We start from the raw sequence: 16881 nt of genomic DNA, 5'->3' as shown, positions 1-16881 counted from the left end.
ACGGCATGTACTGTAGAGTATTGTACTGTAGAGTATTGAAACTTGGGGCCCAAACCCTGCAATGGGGCAGGCATAAATGATTTGCGTTTGACGGATCTTCTATATTCTTTTCAATAAAGCAATAATAAAACTTTAGCAAAAGCCTTTCAAAAGTAAAACTTGACTACAATTTTGCAGAATTGGAGAATGACGATTTAAATAAATCAACCTAAAATAAAAGAACAGGAGGACTTGCAACTCCTAGGCTCACAATAGGTTTGTTTTCCTGGCAGATAGCAAAATACAGATCAAAGAAACCAATAAAACTAAAAGTGTTATCATAAACAGACTGCTTGACTTTTAAAAGTTGATTTTATTGATTTATTATAACCTATGCATCCAGCTGACTCTAAGGCAAGCCTAACTAAAGTAAAGGTTATTACAAACGATTGTGTAATTAAGTTAGTCCTGCTGTAACTGAGTGACAAGGCTAGGAGGCAACAAAGAATATAAGCAGTAGATAAACAATATAAGCAATAGACATGTTCTTATAGTGACAACCTGCAGCCAGTCGTGGGATCTATGGGCAAGCAAAAATACAAGTCCTAGTGCCGCTGGCTGAAAATGTCACATGAGTCTTGGGGATCTATCAGAGTCCTTGTACAAGAGGTTCCAGTTACCAGTTGTAGACTGCGATTTATAGTGGCAACATCTGTGGTGTGATTCTGTGTGTTTGGATTTACTTTGCATTCTCGCCTCCCTGAGGGCATATATGCAACACATAAGCTCCAGAGTGCTGCTGCCATGTTGTGATTGTTGCCACAACCTCTTCATAAATGCCCTCTGTTACGTGGTGATTGAACCTGCAATTAGCAAGTTGTGTCTCTTCTCTTAGGCGGCCAGAGTCTTTCTTTAAATCTTCTGTCTTTGGTGTTTAAAAGATCGCTCCCAAGCGTGCATTGCAAAACGTTGCTACCATGCCTTTCTTCTGACAAGGGCAACATTTTATATAACCAGGCGGCACTGACAAGGAAAAGGGGATCGAACTACTGCTTATGGCCCACTAGACGGGTTCTTTTGAGATTGGGAAGTTCTTGCTTGACCAAAGGAAATCGTGAAGAATACCAAGGAAGTCATTTTATTTGAAGGATAAAGCAGAGGAATTCCCTAGTAATCTGCTTACACTTGTCATGGAAGGGTAGACTAGATTGAAAGCAGTTTAGGCCTACAGTACCATTAAACCAATTAACAGGGAAAGATTACGTATATCTTCAATCGCTATACTTGGATGGATCCATTTATTCTCTTCCCCCTCCCCAATTATAAGATTCAAGGGAGGTTGTGGAAACATATCCTCTCTTTAGTCACAGGGGCAAGACCGGCTGCATAAGACATTTGATAAATGTCTCCCAGACTATTGAGCAATGCAGATGTCTATGGAAACTTGCTACCTGCACTTCTAACAGTCTTGATTCAATGACCTTCTATTTCCAGAAACCTCCCCAAACCATTGTGGTTTTGTAACATTTTTTAATCCCTTTTCTGTGATACCTGTGCTGGTTGTTTGTTGTAAGGGTTTTATTAAATGTGTGTAGTACAGGATTTAATCTACCTTTCTAATGGCTGATCTGCAAGCCCAGAGTAGCTCTGCTCTGCAGAGAACCTTTATGAGGCTATTCATAAAGGTCTATGTACTAGATACCTCCATGCTTTACCCCTGTCACCCAGAAACTCTGAAATAATACTGACAGTTCAGTCATATTGGTGCAAGATGTTCATTAGTGACCTAAATTTCCGTAATATTTTGTTCTTTATTTACCTCTCTTCAAATACCTAATTCACACCCCCATTCCCAAAGAATGCACATAGTCCCTTTCTGTCTAAATGTAGTAGTTAGTCATAAGCAACATAGTGCCTGATTTATATGTTGGTGGGGAGGGAACTCCGTTGCATCGATGCTGTTCCCTCCCCGTCAACATAGTGGTCTGCCCAGCCAATCTATATGCAGGCAAGCTTTCAGTTTGGCCATGGCGGAGACTACGTCATCTCCGCCATGGCCAAACTGTGACGGCTCTGGGGGGTGAGGACCGCTGGAGAAATTGCCACATGTCCGTCCACCCAATTAAGAATGGTGGACAAATAGCCATTTTTGACTGTCACCGTCAGACAAACCCTGGCGGTGAGGGATAGTAAAAACTAAATAATGCCTATCCCTCCCATGGGAGATGACTCCCATGGCGAGGGGGGCATTACTTTTTTTATTTACATAAAGAAAATCTAATTTGCTCATTTGGGAATTTTCTTTTTTGTACATAAAAAAAAATAGTGCTGATTGGTTCTCGGCTGCGTCCTGCTTACACAGCCCTGTAGCAAAGCAAAAAATGCATCGACAGGAACTGCTGTGATGGCAGTTCCTGCCAATGTTTTTATAAATGACCGCCTGCTTGCCAGTCATTTTATGAACCAGGCTGGCATTCCCTCCATCATGCGGCTGGATCATTTTACCTCGTCTCCATGGCGATATGGAGGGGCGTCCGAGATATAATTCAGACCCTTAATGTTTACTGTTAAATTAAATGTAACGTATCTTTCAATAAATAAGTCCTTTACAGACTCCTCATGTGGGAAAGAAAGGATGCAACACTGGGCAGAAAATATTTTGGGGGAAAAAAGTTCTGAATACCTACTTCCTCTTGTAGAAGCAGGATAGAAGATGAACATTCTAGTGTCTCCCTAGGCAGGCAGAAGGTCTGTCTGTGGGTGCACTGTCAGCAGGGCTGGCTCTAGCGCTGGTGGCACCTGGTGCAACATTGTTTGTTGGCGCCCCCAATGACCACCTTCTCCACGGATTTCCTCACAACCGACCTTTAACAGTTTCTCTTAAGATTCCATAACCACTCTCTTTCAGATGCATTTAATGCATTTTATAGCGCCACTCATACTAGTGTAGGGTGTCAGAGCACTTTACATCACACACACATTACACAGAGACAATCAATCATACATGTGTATATCAGTGTATAGGAAATGTTACACAAGATATAGGACTACAGGGTGTAGGAGTCACATGTCATCCATACTAGTAGGCAGTATTGTTTAAGAGTGCTTGGTCTGAAGAAGCACAAACTCAAACTTTAAAACTTTGCACCATGGTTGGGGGGTTCTCTTTAATAAGAAGAATTTAATTATACCCAAATGGACCTTCAACAGAGCTCTGTAAGGAATCTAGGCATTACATTTGATAGTGCCCTCTCCTTTCAACCACAGATTCAGGCACTGACAGGCTCGTGTTTTGGAATGCTTCGGATGCTGAAAAAGTTTTTGCTCCATTGGGAAATCTGTCACTCAAGCACTAATAACTTGTAGGCTAGACTATGGTAATGCCCTTTATCATGGCCTCCTGTTGTGTCTTCTGTGCAGACTTCAGGTGGCTCAGAACTCAGCTGCTCGGCTTTTACTTAATAATCACACATGACCGCTCGTTTAGTCTCTCTTCACTGACTCCCAATAAAAAAGAGGATACACTTTAAGGCCATGGTTTTAATGCATAAAACCCTGCACGGCTCAGGTGCTGGCTACCTGAGAGAGTATCCACGACTACATCTCTGCCCGCACCTTGTATTCCTCCTCTGAACACTTGGCCAAAGTCCCACGTATCTGCCAGCTCAGAACGGGGGGCAGATTATTTTCTTACGTAGGGCCGTTTAACTGGAACAAAGCTCCCTAGGGAGCTGCGTCTAACACAGGAACTCCTTGACTTTAAAAATAAATTGAAGACCTGGCTCTTCGGACAATCTGCTTAGGTCTCTTTCTTAGGTACCGTCTTGTCTTTAGCGCCGGGACACTCTTTGGCATAGCTGTACACTGTATAAATCTCTATAACATAACATTTTGCAACATTAGGATAATGAAGGACTGGGGGGAAAATCGTAACACTCTAACCTATACCTTGCTGTTTTCATGCAGCTGTTTGACAGTTAATTGCTCACTGTTCTACATTAGGAATTTGACTTATACCCTGCAAGTAACGAAAGGATCTCTCTACCAAAAGAAGTAAGCCACTGACCTGTTTATGTTATATGCTCTTTGTGATCAGCATGAAATGTGTTCTTAGCAGCAGGCATATTAACCCTCTGTACCACTTTACAATGAGACAAAACTTCCATTAGACAAAACTCCAATCTTTCACCAGGAAGAACATGAATCACTGAAGTTATCTTGACATTTGTATCATTGCCGGAAAATTGCTGGAGGCAAGGAACGCAGCAGCAGGCGCTTTTTAAACCATAATATAAAGTCCCTCACCAGAAGTCCGCACCCAGTGCGATGGCACCAGTTGTCCCGCCCTAGAGGTGGCCCTGAGTGTCAGGATGGGGAAGCCCGCACTTCATTCTCACTTCTTCCCTAATTGGCTTTCTAACACCCCTAGAGCAGGGTGACAGGTGGTAAACACTCAGTTCTGACTACAAATGGGTGCAGAAAGCCCACCGGTCAACCAGGGGGAAAAATTGTGAATAGGAAATGAGGTGGAATGCTGGACCATCTTGGCATCTTGCCACCTTCAGGAGGAGGCAGAATAGGGGGTTTACCTCCTGTCTGCCAACCTATCTGTTAAAACTACACCCAAAGAAAAACTCGTTTCCTCTTGCATACATGTGAAATGGCTACCTACCTTTTGGCTGTGTTCTTGATTCCCTCCAGGGTAATCCACAAACCCTGGGCACCTTTAGAATTCCGATGCAGGATTGAAAGGGCACAATATTGACTAGAAAATCTTTTGTGGAAAAAACATTTTATAGACTTAAGCGAAACCTACACAAGACTTAAAAAAAAAATAAAAAATGAGAGATTTGCATTCTAAGGGGAAATTGGTAAGCAGTGAAGTGATCGTTGATATCTTTCAGCTGTTGGGGGTCAGTGACAATGACCTTTTGGCAGATCAAACATTCAAGAAACTAATTATATGGAATCTGTGAATATGATTTTAATTGTGATCTTTAGAAACAGTGATGTCAATTACAAATTTGTTTTCTAATAGAAGGGATTTTGACAAGCTATAATCTAACTACCAAAATGCTACAAATTCTCATTAAGCATAGATTAATAAGGGGGTGGCTGGCAAGATGGCTAACGAGACGTGCTCTTAAGGAGCTTCACCAACCAAGGTTGCCAGATTGGGCTATTTCCCACACAATTGGGCGACTTTTTCCCCAGTTGTGCGGGAAAAAACCATGTCTGGCGGGGGGCTACATTTTGGGCTAGAATTAAGTGTGTGTGCGCAATTTTACTGGCCTGGGCGGGCGCCGACCACGAGGAGTCCGTCGCGTTATGGTGGCAGTCACTGTCGCAAATGAGAGCGCAGCGCGCGCTGAGAGACTGCTACTCATTGGAGGTCTGATCCTGGGCCTGCCTGTGCGCACATGATGACCCCGCCCACCCTAGAGCAGCAGCCAGCAGGCATGCATGAATCATGAATCAGCCATCAATCATCAGTGACGCGCACGGGATGTTGTGCAGTTGCTAACTTGTTGCATTGTTTGTGTAGGAAGGTGCACAGTGCACTCACTCTTATTTTGCACATGCGAGCTGCACCCCGCCCGCACGCACTACCCAGAGGGTCACCTAGCTTTGTTGTATGTGTGCGGGCCAATGTGAGGGTCCCCCAGGGTCGTCATTCTTGTTGCGCGCGAAAACGCTACCAATGACGGCCCTGGGCATCATTTTTTGGCCAGCCCCCCGCGGTTCCCATATAATGCTGGGGGTGACGTCACGTGACACGCTCTTTCAGCACGGCGGTCGGTGGACGATCCAGGTGGTGACAGATAGTGAGTCGACTCGTCGTGATCGATTTTGGCACTGACTGGACTCGTGGTGTCACTGCTGCTGCCGCCGCCCACTGTGGTCAGTTGTCACCCAGGCCACCACAGTCAGCAGGCGGCGGCGGGCGGTGCTCGCGGGCGGTGCTTGCAGGCAGCGCTCTGCACGTAGCGCAGGCTAGCCAGCCCAGGCCCAGCCCACAGCAGAGCCTGGCGGTAGCACGTGAGTAAGTTACGACGACGACGCAATGTAGTGAGTGAGTGAGCTGACTGAGTCCGGACTCCGGCTGTACATCTCCTCCACCTCAGGTGAGTGAGTCTGGGTCTGGGTTACGGACGGTCCTGGACGGTGTTAACTTAAAACTGCCCACAGCCTTCTCCCACCCTCAGGTGCCGCCTGCAGCCTGCCTCAGTAACTCAAGAAGTCTAGAGTGAGTAAGTCGCGAATCCCAGGTGCTTCTGTTATCCCTGAAATGGAGGCTCGGCTGCTGCTGTCGTTACTCTGCCTGGGTGGATGTGGATTGGGGGTGGAGGTGACCCGACCCAGGGAAGTCTCACTGTCAAGTGAGTGCGGGTCAAACCCCGGGAAGATGGGATCAGTAAAAACAAGGCTTGTGGGAGGGCCAAGCATTGGGTTTTGATGTGGTGAGGAGGACTAGTACCCATTGCAGTATGATGAGCCTTTTGAGGCTGGAGCCAACTACTAGCTAGAGGTGGGCGAACCTAAATATTAACAGAGAGGTTCACCGGGCCAAGGGTCGGCTCTAGCTCCAAGAGCGCGTGCACGATTCGAGTCTTGAAAACGTTTGGAATGTAATAATCGTGAAACAAACTTATTTTTAGAATATTGAAATTGCATTTATATATCGCCTACTACCACTGGTAAGGTGCTTTCAGAATTCAAGCAAGCGTGTTTCATTAATGGGTGGAGAAGTTTCCATGCAGTACATCAGATTATTTGAAAAGTATTTATTAAAAGTGCGTGTTTTTAAACATGAAGTAAGAAACATTCCTGCCCCTGTCCTGATTACCACAATTACTAGTGAACTAAAAAGCACCTCAGGACTCGTGTACCCCATATGTGCCCTAGATTGTTATTATAGAGAGAGCAACAGTATAGGCTATTAAACACTTTTTTTTGTGGCCAGGACAGCTTTAGGTCAGCTGCGCAGCGTGCGCAGGTCCAGTCAGATAAGGGGGCTTTTCCTTGCGCGCTGCCTTGGGCTTACAGTCTGTCTCACTCTCTGAGTGCCCCCCACTGGGTTTCTGAGGAGTGTTTGTAATCATTTTTAATGTGTAATGTAATGAATAATGAAGACACTGTGTTTTACAAACTTTATTAAAATACAATTTAGAGGGAGCAGTAAATTGCACAGAACACTATTTCTGCCTTGCTTATTCTTTGTTTTCTATGGTTGTATTCTGAGCAGTGCCTGTATCACATGACAAAGTCACAGTGAGGACTGGTCTTAAAAATGAGTAGCATTAAGGCAGGTGCCCAGTTAAATCCCTCACACCATTTGTATATTGAATATAATGTATATTTGTCCTTAAAATTGATTCTGATGACAATTTGTGCATAATTCGAGACTTGCTAATTTGGGCAGATTTTTGGGCTGAAACTGGTCTGATTGGGCTTATTTTGGGCTTATATTTGAGCGGCTTTGGGCTTGGGACGGGTCTAAAAATCTGGCAACACTGTCACCAACTTCCGTCTGCATCCTGTAAAATCCTTACCCTTAATCGACTGAGCTGCCTAATGCTGCTCATTGGCTGGCATACTGATCTCATCTGAGTACCCTGAGACCGACTTGGGGTAGTGGCAGGCCCACAGGTAGTGCATCTCCAGTGTGGCCTGCGGGTGTGAGACTGCAGGGTAGGCCTAGCTGCGGCATGACCAGTGCATGCTTCCCCCCCCACCTGTGCTCCCTTGTGGGGCTGCTGGGGGTCCGGGTCACTGCCTCACATTGGAAGGCTGATCGGAGGTGGCGGATTAGTGTTTTTCCCTTGGGGGCGTTGACACAAACACTGCCGTGCATACTGAGTCCCAGATGCAGAGCTGGAGCTTTCCTGGTGTAGATCGGCAGATGGAGCACTGCGGTTCGTAGTCAGTGCCACTAGTGGGAGTGACGGAGGCCATTGACCGCAGCCCGCCCAGCCTTGGAGGAACAGCCAGTGAGGAGGAGGCAGCGAGGCGGTGAACATGTATCGGGGCGGGCACAGCGTTCACCATTAGCAGCCTGATCGCTGTTTGGAACGGGATGCATTGCAAACCTCTCCCCCAAGAGAAGGTATAGACCAACTTTATTGTTGGAGGGCCCGAGGAATTGGCACCACTCTTGTGACTCACTTTTAGCATGACGTCCTACAGGTCTTAGGCGGATGTAGATGAGAAGGGTGAGAGAGGAGTTCTTTGATGTTGTACACCTTTGATCAGAATTCCAAGGAGGCTGATAGATAGGGTATGTTATCACCCTAGTGGGGAAGGGCCTTAATGATAGAATGTATGATATGGCATACAGGGGTGGGGCCGCATGGTTCCCCCCTAAGGTTGTCTTTGCCTCGGGGTGCTGAGGGAGTCACCGATCCCTGTCTATATCACATTGCATCACATATGCATTGATAGACGGGAGAGGGAGTTATTAGTGTTGGGGTTTTACTAATTGTTGGAGACCTGTGCAAGGTCACTGTTTTAGCAGGGAAAGAATGGGTAAGCACAATGTTTTAGTTGTTTTCTACTGTGTGTATCCGTAGACTAGAGGATAATTGGGAGAAGGTCTTGGCATTCCTAATACGCAACAGGATAGCTGTTACATGCTTGCAAGAGAACCATCTTATGAATACAGAGTCCCTCAAAGTAGCAAAAAGATGGAGGGGACAAATGTACTTATTCAACTTATGCCAGGGCCTTGGGGATACCATTTTGCCTTTGCAACATGCAGGCGTATGTTGAAGGTTAGTATATTCTGCTCCATTGAATGCTGTATACTGAATTCTTATGCTCTGGACATTGATGATAAAGACTTTTATTACAACATGCAGGACTTTGTCATAGGCTATGTTGGGGTCCCTGTGTACTGGGCAGGAGATTTTAACTGTGTCCTAGGTGGGGAGATAGATAGAGCACCACAGAGACACAATGCTAAGCCAGGAATGACCGGGGCACTAGCCGCAGTAATATCCAATTTGTGCCTTGTAGATATTTGTAGGGCCCTCAATCCCACCTCTAGGGAATATTCATGCCACTCCCTGACGCACAACACTTAAAGTAGCCTGGACAGTGTCTTGATTGTTGGGGTGGGACGTCATAGATGGGTTTCTGTCCGATACCTAGGTCGATTTCTCCCAGACCATTACCCATTGCACTTGGAGTGAATTTTGGGAGCAGCAGCAGGACCCAATACCTATTGGCAGATGGATATGCTTGAAGATGTGGTGTGTCTAGCAGACCTCATCACGGCACTGGAGTCGTAAATGGCAGACAGTTGGAGATCTACGTCCCAGAGAGCGACTGAATGGGAGGCTATGAAGGGGTTGATGAGGGGTGTATGTCTGGGTAAGATATACAGGGTAAGGAAGCAATAACAGAGGGACTTGATAGACTAGGAGACTACACTGGCTGAGGCCCAACAATGAGAATTGGCGACCCGGAAGCTCATTTGGAGGTGCTTGAGGCATGCCTTGGATATAACATGGAACAGACTTGACAAATTGACACTCAAGGTGTACAGGCAGAGACTACACAGGGAAAGAGACACGCCTAGTAAACTGCTTGCTTGGTTATTAAAGTAGGAGATAGTCTCCTCCTGTGTGCTCCTTGGATCGTCCGGATGGCACGGTGGCGGTGACACAATGGGACATAAACGACACCATCAGGGCTCACCTACAGGTTGTACATCGTAGAATGAACAATGGCGCAAGTGATACTATACAGGCCCTCCTGTCAGGGCTGGATCTGCTCAGAGTGCCGCAGGAGGTGATGTTAGAGCTTGAGGCAGATTTAACTCTAGAGAAGCTTTGGGCAGATATTTATCAGCCTCCCCCCCCCCCCTCATCTGGCGCAAAGGTTCTTGGAGGTGTTTCAGGAGTAGAGGAAAAAAGTGATCCTTCAGACAGTCCTTTGAGTGGGTCTGATATGTATACTTCCTAAACCAGGTAGGACGCGGATTCATCCTCTCGCACTCTATGATCAACCCAGACAACAAGCTCTTGTGCAAAGTTCTTGCCAAACACCTTCATAGCATGGTGGGTTAGCTAGTCTATGAGGATCAGTGTGGGCTTATTCCAGGCCGGAGTACTGCTATAAATATATGGAGGCTATGTCATGTAAAGCACTCGATTGTCAATAATCCTGAGTAACTCTTGCTGGTTGCAGTAGACCTAGAGAAGGCTTTCAACACACTAAGCTCGTAGTATATGTTGGAAGTGTTCAATCAATTGGTGTTAGTCCAGTTTTTTTGCAGATGAGTCTGGTTGCTGTACATGAAACCTATGGCACTTGTTAAATTGATAGGGATTATTTTGAGGCAATGAAACGTGGAGCAAGGCACGAGACAGGGTTGCTCTCTGTCACCCTTGTTGTTTTCTCTTGCCCTTGAATCACTCCCCATCCTGCTTCAGAGAGAGCTGCATGACTGAGGAATAGCGTTGGGGTACACAACACATGTACACAGATGATGCACTCTTCTATCTCAGGGGTCCTCAATGCTCACTTCCACAATTGATGCGCCTGCGGGGGGAGTGTGGGAGAGTGTTGGGCCTTCGTGTCAGCTACTGTAAGAGCTTGTTATTTTCCCTGGGCAGGTTGGCAATTTGCTCAAAAGACCAACTCCCTGATCTGGGATTACTCTGGGAGCTGGATAGCGTTGGTTACTTGGGCATCTAGGTTGGCGAGACTGCTGAAAAACAATTTGAGACGAGTCATGGAGGGGTTAAACTCCTCGTGCGGTTTTGGAATACTCTTCCGGTATCCATGGTGGGGTGCAGAACCATCGCAAAGATGATCCTTCTGCTATGCTGCTTGTACCACCTCTAGAATTCACTATCCTCTCTAGGGATTCAGTCTTTAAGCAGCTAAATAGCGTTTTGGTATACTTGGTGTGGGCGAGGAGGCACAGTAGAGTGGCACTGGAGGTCTTGTTCATGGATCAGGAGTCAGGTGGCTTTCGCCTCCCCACATTGGAAATATATTATTAGGTGGTTCGTATGCAACATGCAGCCAAGTGGTTCACTGAGGAGGGTAACTGGGAGAAGCGCCCTACGGCGAGGAACATACAGGTTGGAGACCATGCAGGTTCTGCTCATGAGGTGTGGTGGGCTGGAATCTACGTATCCTTATGTGGTACGCTAGACTGCAACACTGGGAGAGAGTTGTTAAGTGGGTGATCAAACGTGCACTTTTTGCCAGAGAATTGACCGTATGGGATTTACAGTGATTCTGTTGTATGGGTGGCATCATGGCGTTTGCGGGTGGCAAGAGGGGGCTGCCAGACCCTTGGTGATTTATATCCTTGGGAGACATTTCTTACCTTTCAGGAAGCCTGTAAGGCCTTTTGGTTAGTCCGTGGATATTTTTTCCAATACGCTAAACTGGCCAGCACAGGGTGGTAGATTTGAGCGGGATTCCCTCAGACCTCACCCATATCCTCTCTATTGGATGGTATTCTTTGCTATGGGGAGGGCCGGCACCTGATCACATTAGTAAGCCATGAAGTTTGGTAGACTCAAGCTTCCATATAAGGCTAGATGCTCATGGGATGCTGATCTGGAAGAACCACTTACTGACAAAGAATGGGAGGTGGCAAATGAACTGGTCAGAAAGGTATCCGGAAATGCCAGGTTCAAATTAATTTACTGTAACTTCTTGCATCACAGATACTTGGCCCCCATAGAGCTGAGTAAAATCCATCCTATTACATCTTTGACTTGCCGACGTTGTGGTGAACATGGTGCCTCTTTTGTGGATATGGAGTGGAATTAGCCAGATGTAAAGACGTACATGCATAAAAATAAGAGGGGCAACGGGGATTCCGGTGTGGTCCTCTCCTAAACACTTCCCATTGGGCACCATTGACTGTGAGCAAGAAAAACAAATGCATTACAAGTTTGTACAACTGCCTTTGTTATTGGCCAAAAAGTGCATAGCTATAAGTTGGATGGGTAGTAGATGTACAAGTGTTAAGTTGCTGACACGAGAAACAATAGAATGGGTATTAGCAGAGGAGGTCACGATACATATGGTTAGAAAGGATGACCTAGACACATGAGGCACTATACTGCTAAATGTCGCTGAGAATACTGAAGAGGGAGCACAGGAGCCGGGCTAGAGCTCTATGTAACTCACTTTGCGGGCATTATGGACACACCTGCCAGCCGAACGGATTGAGGGCGCCTCTGAGATCGTCTGTTTATTGGCTGCCTTTTTATGATTCAATCACCATATTAGAGTACTTTAGGAGGTGTGGTAGGCAGCGGAGCACGCAGGGCCCACATGGGTAATGGGACAAGAGTATGCCATTCGTGTTATGATGTATGTTTTTTGAAGAATATTTTAAAAACCATACATTTACAAAATATCTTCTCAAAACGTTCTGAGACACTAGAATGGCATATATCTTTAGTTTCTTATTTTCATTGTCTATCCTTTGTGTGTGGTTTGTTATTGTGATTTCTTGTTCTAAGAGCTTTTAGTCAGGACACAAATTATTTCAGAGGGCAACAAACTAAACAGCCCCCTGTTTGGGTCTCCAGCAGATGGAACAGGATTACTCGGAAATGGTCAGGTCAGCCTGGACAGGATCCAGAAAAACAGAAGCTAGCAGGAATCCAGCTATACCCAAGGAAACCCAGAAAGACTTGGAGCCTCTTTCTCTATGTCCACACATCTTCTGCCCCATATCTTTAAACCACTAGATATGCTACGATAGTGATTTATTTTCCAACTCTTGCAGAATCGGTTCTAAAATCAAATAAGAAAGGAAGGCCTATTCACTCCTTTTAAGGCATCATTCAACCCTAAATGGAACAATATGGTACTTGCAACAATGATTAGGGACATTCGAAACTTAGCTTGTTTCTCTAACATGTATCTTTCAATACCTGAACATAGTATGCCTTGGCAACTTTATGAGCAAGATAAAAAATAGGAGACCCTTTAGAATGCCTGATTTTGAGCCGTAATTTTAAAGAAGTATTAGTTGCTACACAAAGAAGAATTATGCATGTGCACGACACTTCATTATCCTTTTGTGTCAGTGGGCTAGATTTCAATACACAAAGGTCATTCATGCCTTGATTTCAAAAAAAGCCCCTGATAACCTTGCAGGATTTCTACAACATAAGGAATGTTCTGGAGCAAGCTGGTATCGCTGGTTAAATTACACTCAACCATTCTGTGCTGAAAAGCACGATGTATAAATAAAATGTCTTACTTCACAATCACACTACTTTCCCTTCATGAATATATGTAAGTAGTGTATAAATCATTGTGATGCAGTGTATACATATTGTAAATATATGCATGAACCTGACCAATGAGCATGTACTTAGTTAGGCCTGTAAAAGAAACCTGCCATCTTTACTTTTACCTAGACTTTTGTTGGACAACAGCTCATCTCATTATAGTTTTGTACTACAAAACATTATTCAACATCACCTAAATCCTCACAGTGCTGACACATAATGTGTCATCAATGACTAGAATATATGCTTTTTTTTCCAAAGGAAAGAGAACAAACAGTTTTTAAATGCTGAAAATCTGCATACGTTAGTTAAATATGAAGTGAAGATACTATTCAGAAATATGTTTTAAAGAGTTTGTTTTATTTGAAGGGATGTATAAAATAAATTAAATATGTCAAAGTTAATCGTAGGTAAGTTGAATGCGGCAAAGTAATAACCTAGTCCTCTCAGAGATGTTTTAGAAGGTCAAAGCTTGTGTATCTTTCTGATGATGCCACTAAAATTGTCTCCAATTGTGATTTTGATCTCTCCAAAATAACTCTTTGCATGTTATGCTTTCTCCTCTTTACTCGTTGCCTTCCTCTTTTCTCTCTTTCTGATCTTCTGCCACAGCCCCCATTCATACCGGCCCTCTGTTATTCCCCACCTACCCTCTGCTATTTCCTGTTTTGACAAGCTCAGTCTCCTCACTCCATGAACATCATTTAGGGGTGGCTAGTGGTAGCATATGCTACTTTTGACATGCTCTTGGCTACCCCTGGTACTGCTCTTGCGACCACTGCCATATTGGACAAAGAGGAGTGATCAGGAATGGAAACCTTAGATGGCTTTGTTCGCATTCTGCCTTTGTTAAGGAAGTTAATGAGTACACGGAAGTGAGAGTAGCTGAAAGAACCCTAATCATGCCAAACAAAGGTGAGCAAATTGGAAGGGGGTAAGGCAGAGGAGTAGTAGTTTAGTGGGGCGGATATGGAAAAGGATCAGGGACAGTTGCATGTCAGTGTGAGGAAGTTTAATTAACTCTTCCTTCATTTCACAGTGGGTTTTTGCAATACACATCAGCCTTTCTGAAGTCTGGCTGCATACTTAAACCTTGAAGAATACATGTAGGATGTATTCCACATAGCTTAATGGGCTTAGCACCTTCTGAGCAGACCTTAGTGTAGCATGTAGTTCAAGTACTTTTCTAGGGCATACTATTTTTACAAGACAAATAAAAAGGGGAAGGACTATATCTTTATGCCCTAAAATACCCAACCTTTTCTAAGTTCTTTTAGTGGCTGTAATATACACTAAACTATGTTAAAGCCCTTACCCCTATAGGTAACTTCACTTTATAATTTAATAGTGCATTAAATGCAGTATTTATTTATACAGTGTTTTTACTAGACAGTATGTCATCAGGTGCAGAGATCCTGTGACTTCACCTCCTGAAGTCCTGGTAGGGTCAAAGGGAAGGTGAATCGACATCCATGCTTCTCACATCTCCTCTCACCTACCATTTCCCCATTTTTACTCCAGTCCCTTATCTGTATTCCATTCTTGCTTGTCTTTTCCTCGCCTCCCATTTGTTTTACTGTCTGCTCCCATCTAACTGTCTCTAATCCTGATTTTGGTTCAGATGGTATCCGGAACCTGGTCTGTGGTAGCTGTGCTGGTGTCCTCAGCAAAACGCTCACCTACCCCTTCGATCTCTTCAAAAAGCGTCTGCAAGTTGGTGGCTTTGAAAAAGCCAGAGCAGCCTTTGGACAGGTGAGCGTGATAGATCCACAGGGCCAGCTCAGACCTTTGCATTTGAGATCAAAAGACCTAATTACCAAGACCAATACTAATGTCCATGGGCCAAAGAACCAGCCTGGTCAGTTTAGACCTGGCATCAAAGATGAACTGTTCTATCTCAGGCCTACCATCCGAGATCTACATACTGCAAGTGCCCTAGTTTAGATCTAGCATCAGTCCACTTGTTGCAGATCACATAGAATATCAGTGATTCCCATGCCTAGCATCAGTTAACCATAGTTGCTAGCACCAGAGCTATATGGGCCCGATCAAGGGTCAAGAAGACCAACTGTTTAGTTTTACATTTTTGCAGTTTATAAATTAATAATCATGTCTTTAGTGGTGCTGTGCATTCAGAGTTTGGGTTGAACAACCATGAACATCAGTCCTTGTCTAGGTCATGCTAGAGTAATATCATGCAGCGCATATAGCAGGACATCGGTTCTTTGCAGCCTTCATATGCTGAATTGATGCTCTACTGACCTTTAGATTTAATGAGCACTATAGAGGATGTCTCTTTTGGTGTTGGTAGAATAAGCTGTAATTGGCACTCTAGGAGATGCTGCAGTTATGAGTACACAATGTCTCTTTTTGGTGTAGTGTATTGCACTAGTCTTATATTATTGGGTGTAGTGTTCGGATGTTTCTATTTCTTTACTGTACTGTACCTTGATTTTTAAATTCACAGATGTAAAACGTATTGTAACTCTCCGGATTCCACCCCATTGGTGTAGGAGAAAAATGGTTCATAAGGTTTGAATGTGATATTTTAATATGGGAGAATTGCACAGGTTGGTTGATGTAATTATAATTATGTGGGTCTCATGTTTAATAGGCTGTAAATGTGGTATGTTTTGCTGTGCAAATGGTGACTAATTGTGGTAGTATCTCCCATTTTTCCACAGGTGAGGACCTACCGAGGTCTGCAGGACTGTGCTATACAAATCTTCCATGAAGAGGGCCTCAAGGGCTATTTCAAAGGCCTGTCTCCTAGCCTGCTTAAGGCTGCTTTTGCCACAGGTTTGACTTTTTTCTGGTATGAGATCTTCTGCAATCTTTTGCACAACGTTAAAGGTCAAGGTGAAGTCAAGCCACGGTAAAGTGAGGCCTTGCTTGAAATAAAAGACTTCGATATGGGTACAAAAAGGTATCTATTTTCTTTCTGCACACTACCAAATACTTACTCCAATCAGATGGCTGGCCGATGGAGAACATGCCCTGCTCTCTTTGCACACCTTGTAGGACGCAAATAAGGTGATGCTAAACTTAAATATACTTGCTATCCTATGGCATAACCTGCAGGACCCAAGGAGAGTCATGTAAGACTGTGGCTGCGCCGGTTTTCTTTGTGTACAATATTAAAGATCTGAATGTGATGATTGTATAGTGTGGTTGTGTCCATTTCCGTTCTGTGTAGCATGAAAGACCAGGGCAAAATGTCAATGGAGCAGTTATTTCTGCATCTTTTACCCCTCCCCCCAAGAGGGTATTCGGACACGGCTGTGGTATGTTTCCTTCAATTATGGTCTTACCTTCAAAACTGAATGATTCAAGAAATGATCTCAGGCTTTAGGAGCTTATTGCTTCTAGTGACTTAGGTGATTGGCACAGGACTACAGAGCTTTTTTCCCACTAAATCGAGATGGGCTTGTGGTACTGGCACAGGGATTCCTCTTCTTTTATTTATTTGTAGACTTTTATATAGCGCTAACTAGACCCGGAGGTATCGGAGCGCTTTACATAGATGTGGCGTAATTAAATAGTTACATGGGTTACAAGAGAAAAACAAGTCAGAAGGAACATAGAGGGAGGTGGGGGAGGGGAATTGAGCTAGTAGCTGGAAATT

The 16881-nt window shown here is 44.5% G+C and overlaps 1 protein-coding gene across 11 annotated transcripts in view; it reads left to right on the top strand.

Annotated features, from left to right (window-relative positions):
- The window catches only part of SLC25A19 (solute carrier family 25 member 19), a 277279-nt gene extending 260860 nt beyond the window's left edge, over positions 1-16419 (top strand). For all 11 annotated transcript variants that reach the window (XM_085617023.1, XM_085617026.1, XM_085617024.1 and 8 more), the window contains 2 exons: positions 14878-15008; positions 15941-16419. In XM_085617023.1, coding sequence (XP_085473149.1) covers positions 14878-15008; positions 15941-16135 — 326 coding nt within the window. In that variant the 3' untranslated portion in view covers positions 16136-16419. The remainder of the gene's footprint in view (positions 1-14877; positions 15009-15940) is intronic.
- Positions 16420-16881: the final 462 nt, after the last annotated feature.

The sequence above is a fragment of the Triturus cristatus genome, chromosome 7, assembly GCF_964204655.1.
Source record: "Triturus cristatus chromosome 7, aTriCri1.1, whole genome shotgun sequence".
NCBI classification, from domain to species: Eukaryota; Metazoa; Chordata; class Amphibia; order Caudata; family Salamandridae; genus Triturus; species Triturus cristatus.
Note: the sequence above shows the minus strand (reverse complement) of the source record. Positions and strands in the feature narration are given on the sequence as shown.